At 50.7% G+C, this 21,903-nt stretch overlaps 4 protein-coding genes across 4 annotated transcripts in view; 2 read left to right on the top strand and 2 right to left on the bottom strand.

The window, feature by feature from the left end:
- Window positions 1-521: 521 nt before the first annotated feature.
- On the top strand, window positions 522-2,393 carry RNF181 (ring finger protein 181). The gene is made up of 5 exons (XM_045978979.1): window positions 522-673; window positions 1,308-1,438; window positions 1,618-1,727; window positions 1,910-1,984; window positions 2,258-2,393. The coding sequence occupies exons 1-5, from the start codon at window positions 588-590 to the stop codon at window positions 2,315-2,317; spliced, it is 462 nt and encodes a 153-aa protein (XP_045834935.1). The 5' UTR covers window positions 522-587; the 3' UTR covers window positions 2,318-2,393.
- Window positions 2,394-3,069: 676 nt separating this feature from the next.
- TMEM150A (transmembrane protein 150A) lies at window positions 3,070-7,351 on the bottom strand. The gene is made up of 8 exons (XM_045978974.1): window positions 7,212-7,351; window positions 6,549-6,729; window positions 6,044-6,091; window positions 5,615-5,701; window positions 4,950-5,017; window positions 4,500-4,627; window positions 4,116-4,293; window positions 3,070-3,846 (listed from the first exon to the last, which is right to left on the bottom strand). The coding sequence occupies exons 2-8, from the start codon at window positions 6,611-6,613 to the stop codon at window positions 3,605-3,607; spliced, it is 816 nt and encodes a 271-aa protein (XP_045834930.1). The 5' UTR covers window positions 6,614-6,729; window positions 7,212-7,351; the 3' UTR covers window positions 3,070-3,604.
- Window positions 7,352-9,413: 2,062 nt separating this feature from the next.
- On the bottom strand, window positions 9,414-14,864 carry C15H2orf68 (chromosome 15 C2orf68 homolog). The gene is made up of 4 exons (XM_045978977.1): window positions 14,669-14,864; window positions 14,475-14,593; window positions 13,429-13,580; window positions 9,414-13,063 (listed from the first exon to the last, which is right to left on the bottom strand). Exons 1-4 carry the CDS (start codon window positions 14,773-14,775, stop codon window positions 12,941-12,943), a joined length of 501 nt encoding a protein of 166 aa, XP_045834933.1. The 5' UTR covers window positions 14,776-14,864; the 3' UTR covers window positions 9,414-12,940.
- Window positions 14,865-16,516: 1,652 nt separating this feature from the next.
- Window positions 16,517-21,903, top strand: part of USP39 (ubiquitin specific peptidase 39) — a 28,095-nt gene continuing 22,708 nt past the window's right edge. Inside the window, exons 1-3 of the mRNA XM_045978947.1 lie at window positions 16,517-16,816; window positions 18,935-19,004; window positions 20,473-20,567. Coding sequence (XP_045834903.1) covers window positions 16,549-16,816; window positions 18,935-19,004; window positions 20,473-20,567 — 433 coding nt within the window. The 5' untranslated portion in view covers window positions 16,517-16,548. The remainder of the gene's footprint in view (window positions 16,817-18,934; window positions 19,005-20,472; window positions 20,568-21,903) is intronic.

The raw sequence follows: 21,903 nt of genomic DNA, 5'->3' as shown, positions 1-21,903 counted from the left end.
ATTGTTCCTAACACAGAAGAGATAAGCAGAGCATTTTTGTTTTGTGGGTCAGAGGGGAATCAAGAGCGGACTCCTGAACCACCCAGAATGCAGCAGCAGGTGCAGAAGTACTCGGCGGGCATCAGGCGGAGCAGCGAGAAAGGCTGTGATTCCGGGTTCTTAGTATCCGGATCCCCTGAGCCAGCGCCTCGCTCTCTGGAGGGCCTCTAGCACCTGCACGTCATAGCCCCTCTGAGCCGCAGAACGGACTGACGACTCCTAAAGCCCCGACACTTGGCTTTCCAGGACGCTGTGGACGAAAATCTCACGTCACTCCCACCTCGCTTACCCTAGGTTCGGAGTCCAAAACCGAGTTGTCTGACTAGCCTCATCCCCTGCCATTGGCTTTAGCGTTTAGTCACCTGATTCATTTGAGCCAACGAGAGGCAGCAGAATTAATACTTCCGCTTTCGGCCCCTAATGAGTCTCTGTGCCCGCCTTTCGGATGTTCTGATTGGTCTTCCTCTCTAAACCTGCAGCTTATTGGCCAGTGCCGCGGGGCCGCAGTCCATCAGGGTTCGAGGGGTGTGTTAGACACCCCGGCTGCCATGGCGTCCTATTTTGATGAACACGACTGCGAGCCGTTGGATTCCGAGCAGGAGGCCCGAACAAATATGCTGCTGGAGCTTGCAAGGTGGGTGCGGGATGCTAGGAGGTGGGCGCCCAGGTGGCAGGTTTCTGGTCTGGGGCTGACTGGAGAATGCGGATTACATGGGGCAGAGAGTCTGGGGAGGACGGATGAATAATCTGGAGAGTTAGTCCGGGGATGAGATTCGACGAAAGTCGATCATTTGGGTCATCCGTGGTTGGGCCGGGCAAGGGGATTGTAGGAAAGACTGGAGCTGGTGAACTGTGGGGAGTCAGGAGCGGGAGGGCAGCCGGTTCTAGTAGGTACGGCAGAAGACGGGTCATGGGGCCAGGGGAGGGGCCTTGTGAGTGTGAGTAGGTGCGTTCGTTAGGAGCAGGCAGGGAAGTCAGCACTGCCACTTGGAATCTGGCTTTACCAGGTGATTTTTGCATGGCCCGAGTAACTTCTCTGAGCCTGTTGCCTCATGTGTAAAAATGGTACTAAACAGCTTGCATGCTTGGGGTGTCTTATAGCAACTGGAAGCCATTTTTCACTGTGCTTTTTATCTACCGAGCAATTTGCGGGGTAACTGTTAGTAGTAGCTGTTCAGGGTATATTTATCTGTTAATACTTAGTGGATTGTGGGGGAAAAGAGAAAGTATGGTTTTCTTTGGTTCTGAACATGCGTTGTTCTTCCCAGGTCACTTTTCAATAGGATGGACTTTGAAGACTTGGGGTTGGTAGTAGATTGGGATCACCACCTGCCTCCACCTGCTGCCAAGACTGTGGTTGAGAACCTTCCCAGGACAGTCATCCGGGGCTCTCAGGCTGGTAAGAACATTCATTCTTGCTGCTGTTCGGGGCAGGCTTTCCAGACCCACCCTCTCCCAAGCTAGACTGGTCTAGCCCTTCAGTTTTCCAGGTCAGGTTGGGGCAAGAATGTCCTTCAGGAGTGGGAGCTGGGAGGTAAGGCCTGTAGCAGCTCTCCTGATCAGCACTCCCTCCTAAAGAGCTCAAGTGCCCCGTGTGTCTTTTGGAATTTGAGGAGGAGGAGACTGCCATTGAGATGCCTTGCCATCACATCTTCCATTCCAACTGCATTCTACCATGGCTAAGCAAGGTACTGCTTCCTTTCTCTCACCCCTCACCCTGCCCTGAGCCCAGTTCTCAAGCCTCTTCCTATTTATGGACTTTTAGGGGATCAGGGAAGGGACAGGGGTAGGGGTGGGAACTGGGAGCAGGAGACAGGTGTTAGCTTATGAAGACCATACCTGGGCTGAAACACTGCCCTCCTTTTCTCAGACAAATTCCTGCCCCCTGTGCCGCCATGAGCTGCCCACTGATGATGACACTTATGAGGAGCACAGACGAGATAAGGTAGGGGCTGGTGGTAAGTGGAGAGGTTGGGTGGTAATGGGGACCCCCTCAGGCCCTGTCCTTAGTGTTTTCATTCCCTACCTTAGCAGACCTGGGTAAGCCTCAGGGCCGCTGGCTCTGGTTGTCTTCCTGGTGACTTTGGCAAGGGACAGGAGCCTTGGTAGTGTACCTGCTAGGGGCCTGAAAACAGTGATAGGCAGCCCCATGATAGTTGTTCCATCGCCCACAGGCCTACAAGTATGGCCCATGCCCAGTGTGCCCTCTTTCCTTCAGGCTCGCAAGCAGCAGCAAAAGCATCGACTTGAGAACCTTCATGGAGCCATGTACACATGAGCTGCCTGGGGCTGACCACCCGTCCTTCACATCTTCCTCTTGTACCTTGAATCCTCATTAAAGATTTCTTTACCCACCCTGCATTGCATTGCTCAGAGGCCTGGGTAGGGGCTCTGTACCCCTAAATGCTGTTGGAGAAGATGGGCCTGAACCACAGAAAGCACTAGGCTATGTGTCCCTTCCTGCCAGCCCACTGGCCTGAGAGCAGTGGAGCCTGGATTAAGAACCTGGCCACTGGAGCCAGTGAGCCATGAGCTGGCTGGCCCTATGAGCTCATTGTTGGAAAGAAATCATGTCAGGGTCTGGCATCCACTGGCTACTAACAGGTGATAAAGAAAAATTAGCCTACATCTCTCTTCCCTGCAATTTTTAGTCAACCTTGGAATCCCACAGGCTTTCTTCAGCTTCATTATGAAAATTGCTTCTACCATTTTAAAGTTGCTCTATGGGTGACCCGTACCCTCTGCCACCTCCCATATCCCTTACTAAGGAAGCAAACTTCAAACCACACTTTGATTGGGGGAAGGATCACGTCAGTTCTTCAGACTGTTTAAAGGTCTGGAAAGGGTTTCAAGCCCTTGAGGGGTATTTGGATGGCACGAGGCATCCTTTATTCTTGGCAGCCCAGCTCTCAAAAGAGCAGTGGGCACCCAGGACTCTCCCTGAGGGCAGGGGTTTCCTCCTATCCTTTGCCTAGGGAAAGCTGTCCTGGCTTAGGCCCTTGCTTGATTCTATTGAACAGACTACAAACATGCAAATTAGAATTCTTTTAATAGATAAAAAAAAAAAAAAGTACTAAAATACCCATGTGGTTCTGCTGTATTATTTGCTCAAAAGAAAGTAAAGGGCAGAGTGAAGAATTCCAGTGCAGCTCAGTGGGCCCGAAAGAGGGCCTTCCCACAGACTAACTAGTGCTCCCCCCTCCACTCCCTGACTTCTATCCCTCTTGCTGTTCCCAGCCCCCAATTCCTGCAGCAGGAAACCCCAGTGGCGTGGCCTCAGCACTGGGGAGTAGAAGGCACCTGAAGGGCTGGCTGGGTGAGTGAGGATATGTGACCTTTCATAAAAACAACACTGCAGAGTCGGGGAGTAGCTTGTGTGCAGCCCACGCAGCTGCCTGGCCCGCTCCGCTGTGGCACAGGTGGGTGTGGGATGACAGTTCCTTCAGCAGCAAGGAACCCTATATCCCAGCAGAATACTTTCTCAAAATCGTTTTTGGTACAAAATAAATGCAAAGTTAATGAGGTGGGGAGCTGCTGAGGCTGGGCTAGTCACCCTCCCCAGACCTCAGATCATGGCGATGCTTTCAGGAGCACAGTTGAGGCGAGTGGAGGTGCTGCTGCTCCCAGAGGACTTGCAGGCCCGGCCAGGGGCAGGCTGCAGGGCCGCCACCAGCGTCTCTGAGGACACTGCCCCGAACTCATAGCTGAAGGTGCCGTAGAAAATCAGGATGTCAATCACAAACACCCATTCGCACAGGGCTGCCCCATGTTGCAGCTGAGAGCTCTCGTGCATAAAGAAGACACCACCTGGAATGGGGCTAAGGAAGTGTTCGGTAGGACACGTGGGAGCTAGTGACACTCCTATCTTCCCAGTGAGCTAAGATGGGGCAAAGAGCCACCTCTCACAACCTGGGAGGGGAAGAAGGAAACCGCACTGGGCAGTATTTTCTGGCTATATGTATGCCGAGCTCTTCCCCCACCCCTCATCCCTCCCTCCACCCCCACCCCCTGGGGCTTGTGTGTGTGGTGGGGGGAAGGCTGGGTTAGAGGAATTCCCGGCTGTCCTGGAAGGATACTGAGGATTAGGGTGACAAAGGCGATGGCTGCCAGCACAATCCGCAGGTAGGCCATAGCCAGGTCCTGGGGGGCAGTGGCCCCATGGTAGGAGAGGGCACAGTGCAGGCAGACGAAGAGCAGCCCGGCGGGGAAAGCCACACCAGTTCCGATGTAGTGCAGAGACTTCGCGTGATCCACCTGGGCCCAGAGAGAGGGGCTGGTCTGTGAAGCAGCCCCACCTCCAGCACCCCTCTTACCCCCATCCCCCCTCCAGCCCTTCTCTCCCCACCCTCAGCTTCAAAGGGCTAGCTCTGCCCCTGGTGTCAGTCTTCAGGGGACTGAGAGCAGCTGCAGACAGCCAGGCCCCGCTAGTGAAAGTTCAAGAGGCAGGCAGGTGGGCACACCTGGAAGTTGCCAACCACCACGAGGCCCGCGGCATTGGTGCAGCCTGTGATGAGTGTCGTGGTGTTAACCCAGGAATGACGACTCTGCTCCAGGAGCTGCCCATACAGCAGCAGACAGATCAGGACCACTGGGGGAAGAGAGCACAGGTGGGGCCAGCGCTGGCGCCCTCCTCCCACCAACTACCCACCTCCCCCGCCCCCCAGACACTCTTGAGGGCTGAAAGGGAATAAAGGGCAGGTAGTGAACTGGGTTTCCTCAGGCTCTGGCCAGCAGGGTGGCTGTGTGGGAGCCTTTGGCCCTTGTTAAAGGAACGGGAGACAAATGGTCCCTCTTGCTTTAGCCCTTGGTGGTGTGGGCTACACTGAACAAGAGTTTCGTGGGCCTTTCTGGGGTGGGGGTGGGGAAGTGGGTTGGACTGGGCTGGCTCGGGGGCTGAGGGCACAACTCACCCATGAAAGCACCCATGTTGCCAATGAGGCTGAAGAGGCAGCTCTCTGGGGGATATGTGCCACACTTGCTGGGGGTGGGGGGCAAGGACAGAGTGAGAGAGGGGCAGGAGCACTAGCACCCCCATTCTGGCCCATCTGTCTCTTGCTTTATCTGTGCCTGTTCCTTAGCAGGCAAAGCCACTGATTTATGAGATGGGCCAGTTGTGTATCACGCACAGCTGCCCCCAGGCTAGGCCCTCCCCCAAAGCAGAGCTCATGTGTGCAATGGGTGAGAGAATGCCTCTCTCACCCTCAGGAACTCCTTGGACTCCCTGAGATTGTCAGGGCCTGCAGCCAGTCTGGCTTCCCTTGAGCCAGAACTGCGGCTGTGCAATTGGAGGGCTTGCGCTTCAGTCCAGGTGCCTCCACTTCCCAGCTGTGTGACCGGGACGGGGACATGCCTCAGTCTGTTCTCTTGCCTACAAGACCGAGGAATGGTAGCTGCCCCGATGCGGGCAGGACTGAATGGCACTGTGCACCAAGTGCGTTCCGCACCACCTCTGGCACACAGTGACCGCACGGAGGGCTGTTACAAGTAATCTCAATCCTCTCCTTATTGCTGAGACTGTGGTACAGGTCTTGCCCGAGGGCCTGGGTCCCCCTGACCTGCCGGTTTCCGGCTCTACCTGATGAGCGGGATGTCGTCCAAGGTGCAGCAGGTCTTGGGGCCCCCGTGTTCGGCAGGGTCAGGAGAGCAGGATTCATTGTAGGACCTGGCAGGCAGGACAGAGTAGCCTGGGGAAAAGGGGCTCTTCCAGGTTCTCGGGCCCGCAGCCTCGGGCCCTCTTGGGGACCGCCCTCCCAGACTTCTGCTGGCAGGGACAGAAGAGCCCACCCCCCAGAACCGGCCTGAGGCAGAAACCAAAGGGGTGAAGGGGCAGTGGGAAACAGGGAGACAAGCGTTGGAGCCGTGCCTGGGGAGGGGCAGGCGTTGCCAGTGTCAGTTAAGAGCAGTGAGGCCCACGGTCTCCGTCTGGCTTGTAGCTGCCCTGACCCGAGAGGAAACAGAGATGAAGGGAGCTTTAGAGGGAGGCTGTCTGCAGAGTGCGCCATACCAGTTCTCCACAGGGCACGCGTGGCGGTTCATCACGGCCATGGCATACCTGCGGGAGCAGAGCTGTCACCTCACACCCATGGCCCTCCCAGCCCAGCTTTCCGCCACAGACTCTCTTCTCCCCATTCTGGCCCCTATCAGCCTTTGTACTGGCTGGGGACTCAAGTTGAGGCGGCCCTGAAGCTTGATACCACACGAGAACCCACAGCATGGTCCAAACTCGAGGACCTCTGGAAGTGGCCCTGGCTAGCAGGTCTGTCAGGGTCACACTACTGGACAGCAGTGGTGCCAGCTTGTCCAGAGGGGCTGTATGCCCAGGCACCAGGCCAGGCTCTGGAGACAGCTAGAGTGATCCTGGGTACCACCCTGGAGCCCACAGCAGGACAAGGGACTCTGTGTGTGCCATTGAGCTCCTGTTGGGTCCTGGCTGGACCCCAGCCCTCCTCGGCCTCGGCCCGTTTTGTGCCTTGGTTGTTCTCTCCCTTCCCCTCCCCCTCTTTACTCACACAGTCCATAGGCCCGTGATGGAGAATGCTGACAAGCTGACAGGAAGGAGGATCCAGGCGGTCATGAGGGAGGGGAGCCAGGGTGGTGGTGGTGTGGGGGTAAGTACAAGAGGTAGGTGGGAAAGAGGGGGCCGGCCCAGCTGCCTTAAGATACTTCACCAAAACCATCAGCGGCCCAGGCCTGGTGGAGAGAGACAGGTCAAAGTCCAGGGTCCAGTGTCTGGCTGCAGCCGGTGCGGGGAGAAGGTGGCCAGCACCGGATTCACAGCGCCCACATTTGGGGCTGAGCCCGCGCCAGAACGTGGACACCTTGTGGCCTCCGCCGTGGGTATCCACGTTCCACCCGCATGGCATCGGTGCGGCCCGGCCGTAACATCTGGGGAGGGTGTCCCGTTCCCAAGCCAGAGGGACCGGGCCGGGGGAAGGACTGCACTCAAGGCAGTCCCGGCGGGCCGCGCCAAGGAGAGCCTTCGGGCGGGTGCCGGCCCCGGCGGAGCGGCGGCCGCGCGCAGGCAACCACCTGACCGCCGGTGGCCGGGGGTGAGGCGCGTTAGCGCAGGAACCCCAGCCCGGCGGGGCGCACGGGGCCCCCCGGGAGCTGGGGACGGGAGCCTCCCCAGCGAACCCCCAAGGGCCGGGTACACGAAGGGGCCCAGTACGCACCTCCCCGGAGCGCCCCGCCGCCGCCGCCGCCGCCGCCGCGCCCTGCTCTGCCCCTCGTGGCGCCGTCTCTGGCTGCGGCCCTCGGAGCGGCCCTGGAAGGTTTAAAGGGCCGAGCGGCCCCGCCCCTAGCGCCCCAGCCGCGCCGCGCCGCCCGCCGGGACGTGGAGTCCGCGCTGCCCCGGCCCCCGCACCCGCGCTCGGCAGGAGACTACAACTCCCGAGCCCCCGCGCCCGAGGACGGTGGAAGCCTGGGCGGCGCCCCGACTCGGGGGTCCTGAGCGCTGTGGATTGGGACTCGGGCGGAGGCTCCGACTCCGAGGTGCCCAGAGTCCCCCTACCTTGTTTCTGAGGTGGGAGCTTCGGGGGAGCGGGAAGCTCTGGGGCTGCGCGGCTGTGATTGGCGCACAAGCCTGGAGGAAGCCTCCCTCCGCCGCTGGGCACATCTTTGCAGTCGGGACTGGCCGACAGTGAGACTTGGGGGAACCTCTCTCAACGCGGCTCCCGGTGTCTGCCTGTTCTAGGCGAGGCGGGTCCGCGAAGAAGGGAGGACAAAGCCTTGGCTGTTAAATTCAGGCGCTCTGGATTTGGCTTATGTTTCCCTAGGCTCGGCAAACTCTGGAGGAGGGCTGCTTTCATCAGATACTTATTTTCAAGTGTCCAAGGACACAGAATATTGTCCAGAAGTCAGTGTCCAAAACATGTTTCCTGGCTGATGAACACTTCAAGGCCACAGAGACCAATGGATACCCATGGTCACACATGGCCAGGTATTGGTAAGCAAGAGAGGAAAGGCAGATTGGAGATCCTGAGTAATTTGGGAATAGGAAACAGAATAGTGTGGGAATAAATTACCACCGGCTTCACCCAAATGTACAGGTCAAGGGTGCCTCCTAGGGCATTGATAAAAAGGGTGGGAATACTCTTCACATACTAAAAGTGTGTCTGGCACTATAAGAAGCCCAGCAGGCGCTGGCACCCCTGTCAGACAACACCTGGGCTGACAGATGGTTATCTGAAGGGAACATGGACCCAGACAGCCAGGAGCAGGGGAAGCTTAGGTCTGGCAGCATTGGAGAGTCAGAGGTAATGTGCAGAATCAGGGGGCCATGTATTGTGAGGAAAAAATGGAGCAGATAAACTGCACAAGGGCTTGAAGGAGCAACCTTTTTTTGGACCCAATGGAAAGTAAAAACGGAAACCAAAAATCTTTTGGAGAGCACTTTCCTCAATCACTTCAGGACAAATAGATAAAGCAGGGCCAAGAAGTATGGCTGAGCAGGGGCTCCTGGGGGGCTCAGTTGGTTACATAAGCATCTGCCTTCAGCCCAGGTCATGATCCCAGGGTCCTGGGATTGAGCCCTGTGTAGGGCTCCTTGCTCAGTGGGGCGCCTGCTTCTCCCTCTCCTTGACCCCCCCCCCCAACTGTGCCCTCAATTTCTGTCAAATAAAATCTTAAAAAAAAAAAAAAAAAAAAGGATGGTCGTGCAGAGTGATCACTGTACAATACCTGGCTGAAGGATCAGTTGGGTATAAAATCCAGTCCGCTTTTTGCCAGCCATGCTCTGTGTCCCAGGACACAGAGGTGTCGCTTTCTAATTCACAGAGAAGCACCATCTTTCTGCCCAGGTGTTCCCATTTGGAGCAGGCACCTTTTCCTCACCTGCCCAATGGTGTTGTGAACCCTCAGCATTTCCTCTCTCATTGGAAGCTTTGCAAGTCTTAGTCAGCACTTAGTATATCCTGCTGAACTAGGTTTGGGTTCCTGTCCCAATGTTATCATGAGGAAGACCTGAGAAGCTACTTAGGTCTGAAACCAGCCATTCTAACATAAAGTGAGGGTAAGATGGGCACTCCAGAGTGAAGAGGCAAATTTGGTTTAATAGGATAATCTCAGCAGTCCCTAAAGTAGAATTACCCCAGGATAAAACTCCCTAATACGGAAGGACTCTTCATGGTACTTGGTAGGGTGGAGTCACTTATCAGATGAGTGGGAGCAGACATCTTTAATAGTCCCTTCCAGCTCTAATGCTATGTGAGTCTAGTTGTTATGCTCTAACCAGGACGGTTCTTAAAATAGTCAAGGCAAAGCAAGAGATGAGATTTCAAGTGCTGATTCTGTGGTGCTGAATGACTTTAGGGCAGGCATTTAATCTTCACTTTTCTTATGTACACAAGTGATTTCAAAACCCTTGGCAAAAACAGTGCTGTAAAAATAGTTTATTGCTTAAAAAGAATACTGTTTTCGAAAAGTACCCCCTTCCAATATTTTCAAATAATTTGCACAGTTCATTCATTCACATAGCAGAAACATTGGAAATGAAAAAACAGTAAGAATATATGGCTTGTTATACATTTAACACAATTTAACCAGTGCAACCAAACTCTCATCCTGGAGGCTCTAGGAAGGCAAAGGAGCCATATACTCAAGGTTGTAACTACTGGAGATTGGGGTGGGTGCCTACGGCTTCTTGACCATCTGAGTCCTCAGGGATAAAATAGGAAATTCAACGAGGGAGCTGAAAATGTTCCAAATAATTGTTAACATTCCATGCTGATTCTCCCCAAAGCCTTGAAGGTAGGAAAACAATCTGTCCTCATCCCTCTTTCTATATGCAAAGGTCTCATTTATGCTTGTGAACCAGCTGGGGATCCACTATCCTACTATCCATGCATCCTAGCAAATGCACAGCAGGCTGGAGACTCACCAACCCAGAGGGTTTCTTCCAGCCCCATGGCCTAATCTCTAGTTGGCAGCACCCCTCAGAGTGGACGGTGGAGGTGAAGTGCCCCTTTTAGAGCCTCATCCACAGGGCGAAGCATTTGTTACTACCCACGTTGGCCCTATTAGCTGGCCATGCATCATAGACTCCTACCCTCAGTAGAAAAAGCTTTACATTCTTCTTTCTCCTTGCATTACATTCTTCAAAGATTTCTAGGCTTGTGAACTGCTAGAATTCAAGCTTCAGTGTTTACATAGCCCAAAGCCACTAAAACCCCCAGATTCCTTCTATTTATAGTATCACCCATGGAGAACCAGGAAACTGAAAGTCTAAAAATCCAAGGCCTTCTCTCAGTAAGTGAAGAACATTCATGGGCATGAGATAGGTCTACGAGACTACCAGAATTTTCTTTCTTTCTTTTTTTTTTTTTTGGACCACCAAGACTAGATCTAGTCAAATGAGTGTTGGTTCTGAAGCAGCCTGCCTGAAGTCTCCACGGTACCCAACAGCATGGGGCAGTCCTCTGTGACATGTCCAGAGCCTGTGGGTAATGCTCTGTAACATGCTCCTTGATGGCAAAGCACTGAGTTTTGAAAACAGCTGGAAGATGTCTGGAGGCAAATCTGGTGAATAAACTGAACAGTAGCAGTACCATCGTGGACCCCAGAGGAGGGGCGGCCATAAGCAGTGACCCTGAGCTCTAAGGCTGCCAGCTGGCCAAGGGCCACCACCAGAGAAGCATTTCAGGCACATCCTGAGTAGTGGAAGCAAAACCACCAACAGGCCTCCCCGGAAGGACAACCTCTCATTTAAGTACCAGGCCTAGTGCTTTCTATAGTCCTACTGCTTAAATGAGCTAAGAATGAGGATGCTTTCCTGGGTGGAAAATATTTTATACGCACTTGGTAAGCAAAATGCCTCAAGAAAAAAAGTTTACCAATAAGGAGTTTCTATCAGTCTCTTACCTGAGAGTGTGAGGGTTACGACAGACAGAAAAGGTTGTATTAGGTACACACCTTCCTTCTCACAAAAAAGGAATGGAGGCTAAGATTTCAGGTGCCATGCCCCCAACCTCCTCTTCTGGTCTTGTTTCTAATCCTGTAATAAGTCCACGAAACAGGCCGTCCAGTTGTGAGAAGACAGACTCAAAAAAGTATTTCCAGACTAGGAAGCCTAAGAGTTCCAGTGAAATCCTATGTCCAAGTCAGAAGAGCGGTTGAAGAGCTGGAAAACTAAAATCCCAAGTCCTCTGAGATGCCGGAAGCTTGGGGAGAGAGTATGGCACAGCCTCCTTGACCTGGAGACTCTGGAGGGTAGTTAACATTTCAAGTCAAAAGGCACTTCTAGCCTGGCTGAGTAAGTGGAGGGCAGACTTTCTCCTCTGAAAGTAGAAATGAGCCCACGACTGGCAAATTTAAGGCATTTAACCTTGGGCCAGCTCTGTGGGTCAGGAACACTCTGGTCCCTGGCTCCCTTCACCACCAGGCCCATCTCAACTTATCTACCTCACTCACTTTCCCAGAATTCCTCTGGCACTGCAAGCTGTGGCTTAATGGATTCTAATGATGTAGTTGAAGTAGCTGCCTTGCCCCATTTCTGAGGTGGTAGATTTTCAGGGGTGTAGGGCACAAACCAACAGTGCCCTCAGGTGTCCTTTAAGAGAAAAGCCGCTGAGATGGAAACAGCCAGACTGATCTTGAGACCCTGATGTAGAAAAAACCCTGGGGCAGAGGGACTTTGGTTTCAAGAAGTCTTAGTGTCCACGGGCTCATTTAAACCCCATACTTCAAGTCACTGAGGTTAAGTCAATTGCTGGAAATCTGCAGGGGGTTGGAACTGCGGTGCATAGGATGTCTTGTGGATGTCTCAGACCTTAGCCTGGCCCTGCATTAGGGAAACAGGTCACTGAGTTGAAGACAGTGATATTCCTAGGATCTATATACTCTTGGTAGATAGGAAAGGAGAAAGAATGGGGCAGGGGCAGGGCAGATAAGAGAGGCTCATTTCACAGCCCATTATATGGGCCTTTTTCTTTTTTTCCCCAACTAGGGCTCCAAATAGGCAATTATTGCTCATGTTGACTTTCCCTTTGTATGTACATTCGAGACTGTTAAATCACATTTGGAGAGTCAGTTTCAAGCTTGTTTTGATAATTCCCCTTTAACCTGAGCAAAGGATGGTATGTTCAGAGCTAGGAATGAGGTTGAAACTGGAATTTTATAGCCCTAACCAAGGGAGGTTTTGCTGCAAGAAATCCTTGCAGTTGAGTTCTGGCATCATCTTCCTAGGTCTCTCTATCTAGACAGTGCAAAGCAGAGCAATGTGAGAGAAACTTGCAAAAGCCTTGGAAGGATAGGGAGACGTGCTTGCAAGACAGTCTCAAAAATGAAAATCTCCCATGTTACTGGTATCGGAATAACTGGGAGAGCTTGTCAGAAAGGTAGACCCCCCAGAACTCCCCACCTCCAAAGTCCTGAGCAGTTGGGAGGTCCACAGTCACCTCAGGAGGTGGGGTGGAACTGATGGGTTCTGAGACAAAGATGAGGGAATGGAAAGAACAAAGAAACAGCTGAAAAAAAGGTCTAGGAAAACATGGGTGGAAGTGAGCAAAAGCAAGGAACAAAGGAGCTGTAAAACACAAACATGGTTCATTAAGTTGGGAGGAGCAGCAGTGGGTAGTTGTCCCACAGCATGTGACCTCAGTAAGAAAGCAGCATGCTGGCATAGGGTTTCATAAACCTCAGCTCTCCCTGGAATCTCTGCTTCTAGAACACCAAGTTAGCCAAACAAAATTCTCAAATTCCAGAATACTAAGCTGGTCAAATGGGCCAACATACAAGAAAGAATGGCCTGCAAAGCAGGTTTGTCCCTGTAACACTTGATTCCTATGGATGTTGAGGTGTGTGTGTGTGTGTGTGAAGACCAGCTCAGAGTGGTCCTGACACCCCCAAACTAGGAGTAAGCTCCCTGGGCAGTGAATCCAGCCTGGTGAGAATGCCTTCAGCCTGGTCAGTGTCGGCTCTGGCGCTTTGCGATCTCCTCCTGGATGCGCAACTTGAGGGCCTCTCGCATTGGTGGATCCAGAGGTGTGTGTGCGGACACCTCCTCACTCACCCTTCCTGGATCATCATCCTACGTGGAGGAAGAGTCAAGAAGCTCAGGGCTAGCGTCTTCTGGAAAGGCGACCTGCCCTGTCCCTAGACAATACTCTCACAGAACTCCATTTGATTCACGGCTTCTTGCCAGTGCCTGCCATTTCCCAGGTTTCCCCCATGATAGTGATTTTCAGCTGGGGGCCACATGCCCTCCCAGGGGCCTGCGGAGGATCACTGTGTGACAGGGGTGAGTTGTGCTCAAAACCATCACCCAGCAGTCTATTCTCCTATGTGGAGCCGACACTTCCCACTGGCCCTGAGGAAAACAGTGGCTCAGGCTCTGGCAGTGATTTCTAGCACGGCCAAGGACCTTCAGGCTGCAGCTGTTTCCATGAGGCATACCTGATACACGATAACTGAGGTGACCTCTCCGCTGTCTGCCTCATATTCTAAACAGAAGAGCTGATGGCCAGAAGGTTCTGGCTCGGAGCCGCCACTACTGCTGCTTTCACTGGACTCCTCACAGTCTGGGTTGCTTAGGTGGGTCGAGCCATCTGGAAGGATGAATCACAGTGAGAGGGAAGAGGGGAAGGCTGCTGGAGCCCCTGTCCACACGGAGAACACATGAAAACATAGCACAAAGAAAGTCCCGATCTTCTCACGGGCTCTGTGCGTGTGTGTTATGTGTTAAGTGCGCAGCCAATCAATAGTTTCATTTACCTTTGTATCCCTGCTCTGGGGCCAGCACAATCCTATCATGCGGTAGATACACAATACACCTTCATCTAGTGAATAAGTTTGCAAGGTAGTGGAGAGGTGGCCAGAGTCCTACCTGGGTTCAAATCCAGGCTGTCATTTATTAGCTATGAGAGACCTTGGGCAAGTTAACCTCTCTGTATCTGTTTTCTATGAAACAAGTGACAGGAATTTCCGTCTTATGGGATCCATTGAAAATTAAATGAATTAACATACCCAAGATCTGAAACACTTTTAAGTAACACCAAACAAGTTTAGTGTCACCCTAGCTATTGTGATCTCTATGTCCCTGGGAAGTTGGAGAAAAGGCCGTTTTAAATACTGAGTTTGAGTTTCATTCCACACCTATGTTCTGGTCAGCTATAGCTTTGCCAAGCTCTCCGTCAGCTAGTGAGAACCCTAAAGCACAGGATGGTGGGCAAACCAGTAGACAAACCACGACTTGCCGGCTCCCAGGTATTTCCTGTTAATAGTGATGCTTAACTGGGGGCCACGAGCCTTCTCTGTTCTCAGAGAGAATCAGTGAGCAAATGAGGAGCGTCGAGGTAGGGGTTCCGGGAAGGAACGACATGAACTGAGCCTTAGGGGTTAATAAGTGGCTTTTTCCACGTAGAGAAAGCAGCGCTAGAGAGAGAGCTGGGGGCTGAAAGAGCGCGAGGGATGGAGGAGGTAGGCGGGGTGGGCGGCCTCACCTCTGTGTCGCGGCAGGTACACCTGCAGGTCGGGCTTTCGGGGCCGCGTCGGCGCGGGCGTGTGCCGCCTCCTCGCCTTCTCCTTGGCCGCCTGCTTCACCTTCTTGTCATAGTCGTCCCTGCGGGGAGCCGAGCGGGAGTCAGGGACCGCCGGGCCAAGCTAGGCTGGGGGCGGCGGCGGGGAGGGGCGGTACCGGGCGAGCTGGTTCCGTCGGATGTGGTGCACAAAGCCGTGGCTCATGTCCAGCCGCCCGCCAGGCTTGCAGCAGAGGCCCGGCCCGGGATCTGGCGCCGCTTCCATCTGGAGCCTTGTGCTGGCAGCCTCCGCCAACTCAGCAGCCCCAACGGCCGCTCTCCCGCCGGACGAGTACCGCACCGCCCCTCGTCCGACTTCCGGCCCCGCGCCCTGACGTCCCGCCCCGAAAGAGCCTGCCGGGCCGAGCGTCGCGGCGCCCGGAGTTCCAGACGCCGGTCCTGGAATGGGGCATGCGCGGCTTTCACTCCCCGTCGGGGCTTTTCTTTGTCACGTTAGTACTAAGAAACAGGATTTAGGCTTACAGCTGATACATCAGAAAATTCAGAAAAACACAAAGCACCCATTACACCACTCAGCGATGGGTGTGGAGTCTTCCTTTCCTTTTTGTGGTGAGAAAATGCTGTAGAACTCCCATCCCGGGTTGTGTGACCTCGGCTGACCATTGAAGCCCGGGGAGCCTCACTGTCCTCATCCATAAACGAGGCCATTGAGTGCATTTGCCTCAAAAGAGGTTGTGAGGAGGCGAGTGCTCGGGCAGGGCACACAGCAGCACCCTGGCCGCACAGCCCTGCGAAGGCTGCTGGCGACTGGGGCGCCCCTTCTAGCCGGTCCAGAGCCCGAGCCCGAGCCCACCCGATCCACATCTCAACTGTCCCCTCGGAAGGACCCAGCGCTTTTCAGAATCTGAGTGTGTAGTTTGGGAGTCCTCTTTTAAAAAATGACAAAATTAGAAATTGGTGGTTAGTACAGCGACATACTGGTACATCCACACGATAGAATACCGCTGAGCAATCAAAAGGAACAAGTTGTTGATAAGACGGAAGCGCGTGGAGGAATCTCAAAATAAATTATCCTAGCCAAAGGCACCAGGCAAAAAAGAGGACACGCCGTGGGCTTCCATTTATATAAAATTGCTCTGGAGTGACAGAAGGCAGATGTTTGAAGAAGGACAATTTTGAGGCTGGTGGGTAGGTTTCTTATCTTGATTGTGGTGATGACTTCAGAGGGTATACACCCATCCGTCAGTATTTAGCAAATTGCACATTTTTTAAAGAGTTTATTTATTTGTTTGAGGGACAGAGATCACAAGTAGGCAGAGACGCAGGCAGAGGGAGACGGGGAAGCAGGCTCTCTGCTGAGCAGAGAGCCCGATGCAGAGCTGGATCCCACCACCCTGAGATCATGACCTGAGCCGAAGGCAGAGGCTTTAACTCATTGAGCCACCCAGGCGCCCCAAATTGTACACTTCAATCATGCATTTGATTGCATGTCAATTTCCTCTAGGTAAAACTATACAAACAAACTAGTTCAGGGCCGTGGACGGGGTCGTGAAGGTCACAGGCCCCGAAGTCTGAGCTTTATTAGCGTCAAGGTTGTCTCTGCCTGACGTTTGCATTTTCCTGTGATGCCAAGAACAATTCTCTAAATGCGGAATAGAGTAGCCAGGTCGCTCCATGGGGGGATGGTTTGGGGATGTAGCCTAGTTCTCTGGTGCCCGGTGACTGTGGAGACGACCTCCCGATTCTGTTTCCCGGGCACAAAGAAATCAGGGGCCCAAAGACAACTTTCTTTTAATCCAGAAAATTATGGGTAAGGTGGCAGTAGGCCCGCAGTCTTTTCCCAGGTGTACACGCAGACAGACACTAAGGGGCCACAGGAGGCGCAGTACTTCCCAGAAGTTTCTCGCGGCATAATGTGTCCTCCACCCCGACTCGTAGAGAGCCCAGCTTTCCATAACAGCTCCGCTCCTGATTGGCTATCTGCCGCGCGCTCCTGCGTGCCTTGAGCCTGCGCAGAGCAACTCGACTCGTAGTGGCGATGTCCGGCCGGTCCAAGCGTGAATCTCGTGGTTCTACCCGCGGGAAGCGCGTGTCCGAGTCGCGGGGCAGCTCGGGTCGCGTTAAGCGGGAGCGAGACCGGGAGCGGGAGGCCGAGGCGCCGAGCTTCCGGGGTAGCCCAGTGCGTGTGAAGCGGGAGGTCGAGCCGGTGAGCGCGCGGGAGGTCCCGGCGCCCGTAGTCCCAGCTGTGCGGGTGAAGCGGGAGCGCGAGGCTGACGAGGACTCTGAGCCTGAGCGGGAGGTGCGAGGTGCGCGGGGCTGGCCTGGGCCGGGCCGGGGCGGGCTCGAGCTCAACTCTTCACGTTCTCCTTTTTCTCTCTTTTTTTTTTAATTTAAAGATTTTATTTATTTATTTGACAGAGAGAGAGATCACAAGTAGGCAGAGAGGCAGGCAAAGAGAGAGAGAGGAGGAAGCAGTCTCCCTGCAGAGCAGAGAGCCTGATGCGGGGCTCGATCCCAGGACCCTGAGATCATGACCTGAGCCGAAGGCAGCGGCTTAATCCACTGAGCCACCCAGGCGCCCCTCCTTTTTCTCTTTTAAACTTTCCCTGGGAGTGGAGGTGGGCGTGGGGTTGGGGGATTCACACTCCTAGTGTCCGCGACCAGACTCGACTGCATTGTACTGAGGACAGTACTAATTCTCTGAGGCTTTATAATTTTGTTTCTGGTCCTGGTTATCTGTGTATGATTTTACTGTAATATTAAATTTTCTTGCTTAGGGTTCTCTGACATATTTTTTTGTATTACAGTCCAGGATAGCACTTTGGTCATAGAAAGTGTTTGATAAATATTCTTTGAATAATTGATAATTTCAGGGTATTCTTTATTTTTCTTAAGTACCTTGTCAGGTTCAGGTTTCCCCTTTGGAAGAGAAGTTGTTTCTTAGGTATCTTGCGTCATTGTGATAAGGAGGTTTTTCCTCTGAGACACACTAGGATCCCACTTGCTGCTCTGGCTTGTCTTTTGTCTGTTTATTTTTTCCCTTTCATTTTTATGATGAAATAGATCACAGGAACTAAGATGGACTGAATATAATGCACAAGTATAGTTTAAAGAAGAGTGGAAGTACACCACTTGTTAAGAACTGTGAAGGGCTTAAGATTTTATTTGCAAGCTGCCTAGTTAGCCTGCCAGTTTTCTGGATGCTGATGAAGACAGGACAAGTTCCTGTAGCATCATTTTCCACAGTGCAGTTTGAAAGAGAACTCACAGTGGGTGGCTTTCCAGGAGAGGAACTCTGGGCTTACAGAATGTGGATCTTTTTTGTGGTCTGTGAACTTGACTCCCCTTTGCCTGTAGGGAGACCCCCCCCCCCAACCCCATTGCCGTTTACTGTATAAATATCCTTGTCAGGGTAGTCTGGAGGCAGACAGTGCCTCTGGTCACAATATGGGCAGAGATATGAGACACCCATGGAGGATCGTCTCCTAATGCTATTCAGCATTAGAAGTGGCACATAACCAGTACCTTAGAAGCTCCCATAGGCCCCTTCCCAGTTGTATCTACTTTCCTTCCTTGTTTAAGAATTCACTAATTTGAAATTTTTTTTCTAAGCATGTCTATTTTTAGTTTTAGTTTTACCTCATATATGTATCCCTAAGTAGTACTGTTTTACTTTGTGTTTGTTATAAATGGAATCATACTATATGTAACCTTCTGATTTGTCTGTTGGTTTTGTTTTGGGTTTTTTTTTGCTAGCCATATGTTTGAGGTTTCTCTAAATAGATGTTTATGGCTGTGTAGTGTTGTATTGATGGTATACCCGAATGTTGTTTATCCATTTATTTGTGGTGGATATTTGGTTTCTTTCCATGTTGGCCCTTTTAACTATCGCTGCTATAAATATCTTTAGTAAAGCACTCCCATTGTATCTGTGCAGAAGTTTCTCTCTGGTTTATAAGTAGATTGCTGGGTCAGAGGTCTGCATATTTTCAGCTTTGATCTTGCTGTACTATTTTCCAGAAGGTTGTAACAGTTTACACTCTCACCAGCAGTACATGAGCATTTCCATTGCTCTCTGTATTTGTCAACACTCGGAGTTTTCTGGTTTTATTTTTTCCTGTGGTAGGTGTGAAGTGGTATATTGTTGTGCAAGGAAATTGGCATTTTCTTGAATGTTGATGAGGGTTATAGTCCTAATATTCTGTTGGGTTGTTTGTCTTTTTCTTATCGCTTCACCAGATTTATGTAATCTGCAAATGAATCGTTTGTTGGTTATATGTGTTTCAAATATGCTCTCCAGTTTGGTGTATTTCTGGCCACCTGTGGAGGGGCCCATCCTGTTGGGCTTTTCTCATTTGTTTGTACTAGTAGTTGACCCTGAGTACGTTTCCCATTTTCACAGCCTGTGATGATTTTCCTTTCAGCAAAGAATGGCCGTGTGGATTCTGAGGACCGGAGGAGTCGCCATTGCCCCTACCTGGATACCATTAACAGGTTAGTAGAACAGGGATGCTGAGGGCAGAAAACACAATGGAATCTATGCAGAAAATTCTTAAACTGTACATTGACAGGTTCACATCTTTATCCCTTTTAAAGCTTTCTGCAAGAAAATTGTATTTCTTGTCATATTTATTAGTCTTTGCTTTTTAATATAAAATGTCAGAGGGCCAATTTTTTTTAGGGTGGGCATGTGCATAAAGAGCTTTTAGTTTATCTTGAATTTTCTTGATAGTATAACAGGGTACATGGTGTTCTTAGATGACAGTAGCAAATTTAAATATCTTTTGAGTATTCATATGTACTAGATACTACTTTACATGGCCAGAATTCAACAGAGAAAGGAGAAAGATAAACATATGTCCTAAAGCAGAAGTAGCTACCTCATCCTTGTTTCTTTTCCCTGGTCCCTGTTGGCATCTTTGAATGCGTTTCAACTTACGCTCTAAGATAGTACTGTCCAGTATATAGATTAGATACAGAACTTCTCTCAGTAGTGGAATTACTCTTTATATAGGCATCCATTGTGACAGGCTCAAGCCATTTATGGCTAGAGAGGACTTGAAACATGGCTTGAGGAACCCAGTTTCAGATTTTAATTATTTTAAATTTAAATGTCAGTATCCACATGTAGCTATTTTGTCCTTTAATGAATATTGTATCTTTATCGGGACCATTACCAATTAATTATAGTTAATATTTGAGGAGAAATCTCTTTGTCACTTGTGGATTCAGTGGAAGTAAAGCTTTTTGTCCCATAACCTGCCCGCATAACATTACTTTGCAGTGAATAAGTAATCTATTTGTAGGTATTCGCCTAATATTCAGACTTTCCATTTATTTTTATGGACAAAAATAGATTTTTCTCTTATAAAAGGGTTTGTTCACTCTTTTGATTTCCTTCCATTACCTGTCTTATTTTTCCTAGAGAGGGGGAGAGTCTTGAGCAGGTTCCATGCCCAGCACAGAGCCTGACATGGGGTTAGATCTCACAACCCTGAGATCGTGACCTGAGCTAAAATCAAGAGTTGGACACTTAACTGACTGAGCCAACAGGTGCCCTCATCCCCAGTCTTTTAATCTGGAATGCCATTTTGGTCCTGTTACGTTAGTCCTGCTTTTAGCTTTTCCTCCAGAGAAAGCAACTGCAATGGAAGGTTTTCTGTTGGTTGTAAATTTTAAAAAGAGAGGGACATAGCATTGTGTGTCTGGTAGAGATACCTTGACACTGCTTTAGGGCTTGGTGGGTAGGGGTGCACATCTTTATCCCTTTTAAAGCTAGACATTAAATGTCTAGGGGAGGAATAGTTAATGTCTCCCACAGTTTATATACGTATAGTCGTTGAACTGTCTCTGAAGGATGCTATGTGACGTTGTGGGATGTGGAGCCAGTGCTGCTTCACTTGGGTGCTTTCCTAGGCATCTCTCCCTATTAATTGTTTTTTCTTTTGTTTGGTTCTTTTAGGAGTGTGCTGGACTTTGACTTTGAGAAATTGTGTTCCATCTCCCTCTCACATATCAATGCATATGCCTGTCTTGTGTGTGGCAAATACTTTCAGGGTAAGTAAATGTTGTGTATTATAAACTTGCTAAATTTTAGTGCCAGCTACAGGTCTGCTCCAGAAGGTTTTTTTGTGGTTTTTTTTTTTTTCTTTTTTCTTTTCTCTTTTAAAGAAAGTAAGTTGCTGTCAGGAGTCACATCTGAGAATCCCTCTTTCTGTTCCCAGGAAATTGGGATACTCTTAAGAAATCAATAGGAGATTCTCTGGTTAGAGTCTATATACATATAAAAGGGAGAAAGAACTAGTTGAGGCTATGTAAGAGACCTCAAAGTCTGTGGGATTTTGAATCTCTGATGTTTTCTGTACTCATGTCTTTTTTTTTTTTTTTTTAAGATTTTGTTTATTTTTTGACATAGAGACAGTGAGAGAGGGAACACAAGCGGGGTAGGTGGGAGAGAGAGAAGCAGGCTTCCCACCAAGCAGGGACCCTGATGCGGGGTTTGATCCCAGGACCTTGGGATCATGACCTGAGCCGAAGGCAGACACTTAACGACAGAGCCACCCAGGCGTCCCTCATGTCTTTTTTTGAAAATCCTTTTGCTCTGAGGGCTTTTTCATTTTGTTCTCCTCTGGAAGTTTATTAATTCATTCAGACCAAGCAAATACTGTGTACACAGTGTACTGGAGGATTGAAAAGAAACGTAAACTACATTCATTGCACTTACAAAGAGCTCATAGTCAAGGTTAACACATAAAACAGCAGACTCTAGAAGACTGTAGGGATTACTGCTGGATTATGTGGCACTGAGTATGGATAAGGACTATAGGAATTGAAATATGCGAAGATCAGCGTTAGCTGGAATGTTTGCGTTCCATTCACAGAGGAGGTCAGGTGGGACTTGAACTGGCAGGACATAGAGGGTTTGAACGAGGTAAGGGAGAGAGATTCTAGAAAGGAGTGGCAATGTGAACAAAGGTGTGTAGGTGTAGGATTGTCTTGAATGCGAGTGTTTGGAAATTCAGGACTGATTGGTGGTGGACTGTCATGAGATATTTATATGTGTGTATGTGCATATCTGTGTATGTGTGTGCATGTGTTATACATGGTGTGTGCATAGATAATTTTAGATAACGTGGAACTAACTCATACACAGCCACATGCACACGCACATTTCATATTTATGTGTATGAGATTTTTTTTCCGTAACCAATGTTTTATGCCATCCAGGGAATAAAGTACTAATGTGCTATTCTTCCTTGCTTATTTTTGTGATAAGAAGAGTCCATGTGAGAGACTCATTGCACAGATGGCACAGCACTTTGTTTTTGCTGGTATTGACATTTCCCAGTACAAAATTTTGACAGGAAAATCAAATCTGATTTGTGCCTCTCTG

The sequence above is a fragment of the Meles meles genome, chromosome 15 (genome assembly GCF_922984935.1).
Source record: "Meles meles chromosome 15, mMelMel3.1 paternal haplotype, whole genome shotgun sequence".
Lineage (NCBI taxonomy): Eukaryota > Metazoa > Chordata > Mammalia > Carnivora > Mustelidae > Meles > Meles meles.
This window is presented reverse-complemented; position numbering and strand designations above follow the sequence as displayed.

Excerpts from the sequence above, each read along its gene's own strand:
- RNF181 (XM_045978979.1), top strand. The coding sequence starts at position 588 with ATGGCGTCCTATTTTGATGAACACGACTGCGAGCCGTTGGATTCCGAG. Across the intron at positions 674-1,307 it reads ATGCTGCTGGAGCTTGCAAG|GTCACTTTTCAATAGGATGG; the intron begins GTGGGTGCGGGA and ends TGTTCTTCCCAG. Across the intron at positions 1,985-2,257 it reads AGGAGCACAGACGAGATAAG|GCTCGCAAGCAGCAGCAAAA; the intron begins GTAGGGGCTGGT and ends TCTTTCCTTCAG.
- TMEM150A (XM_045978974.1), bottom strand. The coding sequence starts at position 6,613 with ATGACCGCCTGGATCCTCCTTCCTGTCAGCTTGTCAGCATTCTCCATC. Across the intron at positions 5,018-5,614 it reads GACGACATCCCGCTCATCAG|CAAGTGTGGCACATATCCCC; the intron begins GTAGAGCCGGAA and ends CCCCACCCCCAG. Across the intron at positions 4,628-4,949 it reads CAACATGGGTGCTTTCATGG|TGGTCCTGATCTGTCTGCTG; the intron begins GTGAGTTGTGCC and ends CTCTTCCCCCAG.
- C15H2orf68 (XM_045978977.1), bottom strand. The coding sequence starts at position 14,775 with ATGGAAGCGGCGCCAGATCCCGGGCCGGGCCTCTGCTGCAAGCCTGGC. Across the intron at positions 13,581-14,474 it reads GTACCTGCCGCGACACAGAG|ATGGCTCGACCCACCTAAGC; the intron begins GTGAGGCCGCCC and ends TCATCCTTCCAG. Across the intron at positions 13,064-13,428 it reads CCTCAGTTATCGTGTATCAG|GATGATGATCCAGGAAGGGT; the intron begins GTATGCCTCATG and ends TCCTCCACGTAG.